General features: G+C 43.7%; 1 protein-coding gene across 1 annotated transcript; it reads left to right on the top strand.

Annotated features, from left to right (window-relative positions):
* The first annotated feature begins 1,570 nt into the window (after positions 1 to 1,570).
* Positions 1,571 to 2,521, top strand: LOC146341530 (olfactory receptor 4D9-like). The gene has a single exon (XM_084807518.1). The coding sequence runs from the start codon at positions 1,571 to 1,573 to the stop codon at positions 2,519 to 2,521; it is 951 nt and encodes a 316-aa protein (XP_084663644.1).
* Positions 2,522 to 3,474: the final 953 nt, after the last annotated feature.

Below are 3,474 nucleotides of genomic sequence, written 5' to 3'. Positions count from 1 at the left end.
GAAGATTATTATCTACCACCTTAATATTGGATTTATTTTAGATTAAAAATACTTCTTGGGGAAGACATTTCCTCAGTTGCCTGCTTGTTTGTCTCAGCAGTTCTAAGTACAACCTGAAATCTACATAGCATCTTGGATGAGCTTCTACTGTCTCCTCCTACACTCCATCTTAAGAATCTGATTAATTGCAGACTTTGCTTCTTCAACATCAGACCAGCATTTCTCTCCCTACCCCTTCCCCCCTTTGCTTAACATCCAGCCTGATGAAGCTTTCTTCTGGAGGAAATTGAAAGCTTGCTCCCTATTTTTGTGACATTCTGTTGATGCCACAGTGGATTGTGGCATTTTTTCTTATGAACCAACACAACCTCATTTTATTTTTTCTATGAAGCAAGGCACGTCACTAGTCCACAAATGGAAGAGTGGCACTTTTCTTTTCAGTCAAAGACACCTGCATCAGTGCCGTGCATGATACACACCTGCTGACGTAGCTGAAGACAGGAGGTGACAAAGATTGATTTTTGATAGAGCAGGTACTGTTAAGCCCCAAGCTCGAATAAACGCTCTCTAATTTATTACTAGTGCTGTACCAAAACCCTACCCTGCAAAAGAGGCAGTTGTTATTCTGTCTCTTTCACTGGGATGTTGAGAATTTCAGAAATATTTCTCAGGGTGGAAGGTTGCAGTGTTTACCTTACTATAACGAGGTGGCTGTGAAGTGTGTGTGATACCATCCTCCCTTCCATTCTTGCAGCCTCTCTGGGAGCTGCATCCTGAGTGCCTGAAAGCTGAAACAGAGGCACTTTTGATTTTGCTTTGTTGTTATTAGAAGTCTGGAGGAGGAGGAGGAGGAGGAGGAGGAGGAGGAGGAGGAGGAAGAGGAGGAGAAGGAGAAGGAGACCACAACTCCTCACTCAGCTTTCATGCGTAGATGTTATAGAGTAGGAATGAAAATTCACCACTCATAGCTAGGGATGTGCGAACCCACCCCTGTCCGGGTTCTCCAGGTGCCCGCCCAGCCCCTGCCCTCACTCACCAGTCCTCAGACCACACTTGAGTCCCTTGAGAAAAACTGCACATTTTGTGAATGTACATATTTGTGCATTTGTGAAAATGTGCATTTTCGCATGTATGCAAATATGAGCATTTTGCTATCACCATTGTATTTCTCAAAAAATGACAACCACGAAGCTTGATGAGACCACTGGAGTGAGTGCAGGCCATTCACTGAGCATGGGCAGGGGGCGAGCAGGGGCAGGGGCTCAGAGAGCGGGGCTCGGGGGTGTGGGCAGGGGTGGTTCCCCTGGATTCCCAGATGGAATCGGGCGCCTGCGCCATCCCTATCCTTCAAGGAGGTATGGATATTGTAATACCTCTATACCAACTTTAAGTTCCTGGAAATGCTCCCTGAGAATATTATGATATATAAATAAACAAAAGTATACTCAGCAATGTGCTTTGGATATTGTAAAGAAATACTTTATTACTGAAACAGAAATCCAGAAAAATGATAGTAATGTTAATAAAAATATTGTTTTCCTTATCTAGATATTTATCTCAAGACTACTGAATGGAGATGAATAACATCACAGGTGGAGTTACAGAATTTGTATTTGTGGGCATCTCATTACATACAGAATTTGAACATTTCTTCTTTGCTCTCTTCCTAATGATTTATGTGACTACTTGGGTGGGAAATGTCACCATCATAGTAACTGTAATATCAGACCATCATCTTCATGTGCCCATGTATTTCTTGTTGGCCAACTTGGCATTTTTGGATGTTAGTGAATCCTCAGTAACTGCTCCTAAATTGCTGCAAGTGATCTTCTCCAAGCACAAGAGCATCTCCTTCCAGGGATGCTTGACACAGATGTTCTTCTTTCACTTCATTGGGGGCAGTGTCATTTTCTTCCTTATGGTAATGGCAGCTGATCGCTACCTGGCTATAACCAAGCCTTTGCAGTATATGGCCATCATGAACAGGAACACATGCTTAGGGGTGGTTGTGGGTGCTTGGTTAGGTGGTTTTGTTCATTCCATTGTCCAGACGGCACTGGTTCTACAGCTACCATTTTGCGGTCCCAACATATTGGACAATATCTACTGTGATGTTCCACAGGTGGTCAAACTGGCTTGCACAGATATCTACATTGTTGAGCTACTTATGGTCTCCAACAATGGGCTTATTACTACAGGAGCATTCATTGCCTTGCTCATTTCATATAGCATCATCTTGTTCAAGATACGAAATCATGTCTCAGAAGGGAAGCACAAAGCTCTTTCAACATGTGCAGCCCAGGTCACAGTAGTGAGCTTACATTTCATCCCGTGTATCTTCATTTATGACCGTCCCTTTAAGAAATTTGCAGCAGATAAGGCAGTAGCCTTCCTCTACACAGTTGTCACCCCAATGCTTAATCCCATCATCTACACACTCAGAAACAAGGAAATGAAAAATGCCATTAGGAGGTTAATAGGCAAAGTGCTGAATTTGTCTCAGAAGGGATCACAAGTGTAAACTAATTTAAAATTAGGGGTAGGGTGTTTTTTGCTTTTTTAGGTTATTTCAGAAAGTTAGAATTATTGATCCCTTAGTTCTAGTCAAATCCGAATCAGGTCTGTGCATGCTTATACAGAGGTAAGTACGCTGATCAGGCATAGTTCTGCTATGTGATCTGCTGCTATGTTCTGCTGCTATCCTAGCAGAACATTTAGTTTGACCCTCAGGCAATCCCTGTCTGGAGGCTTACAACTGAAAAGGCATGACACAAAAGGAAAGGGGATTGGGAGGGAAGAGGAAAAAAGCAAAACTTGGGCACTAGATTTTTAGTTGCAAAATTCTGCAGCATCATGGAGTTGGATCTAAACACAGGGGAGAGGCTGCTGTCTTTTCTTTTTCAGAAGTCCTCATCAGTGGCAGTTGGCAGCAGGAGGTAGGGGTGAATCTAAGCATGATGAAAGCCATCTGGCTGCTGCTTCCTCTCCCTCTGATGGCTTCAGCAGGGGGGAAGAGGCCCTCAGCTGCAGCTGTATCCATCTAAAACTGCCCCCCACGTGGCTTATGACTAGTGAGGGTGGCGAAACCCAAAATGAGGTGGCTCAGCTGAACCTGCTATGTTTGTAATGCTCATCTGTGTTCCAAGCTTGGATGGCTATCCAAGGAACTTTGTTATTCCATTTGAAATTGGTTATGAGTTCCTGCACAGTCTGCATGATATTTGACTCAGTCCTTTTAGCCAGGCAGTCCATCCTAAAGGAAATCAACCATGAGTGCTCATTGGAAGGACAGATACTGAAGCTGAAGCTCAAATATTTTGGCCACCTAATGTGAAGAGAAAAGTCACTGGAAAAGACCCTGATGCTGGGGAAGATTGAAGGCGAAAGGAGAAGGGGACGGCAGAGGATGAGATGGCTAGATAGCATCACCAATGCAATGAATATAAACTTGAGCATGCTCCGGGAGAGAGTGGA

Source organism: Heloderma suspectum, chromosome 6 (genome assembly GCF_057233095.1).
Source record: "Heloderma suspectum isolate Gila_16-S chromosome 6, 16-S_ref, whole genome shotgun sequence".
NCBI lineage: Eukaryota > Metazoa > Chordata > Lepidosauria > Squamata > Helodermatidae > Heloderma > Heloderma suspectum.
Note: the sequence above shows the minus strand (reverse complement) of the source record. Positions and strands in the feature narration are given on the sequence as shown.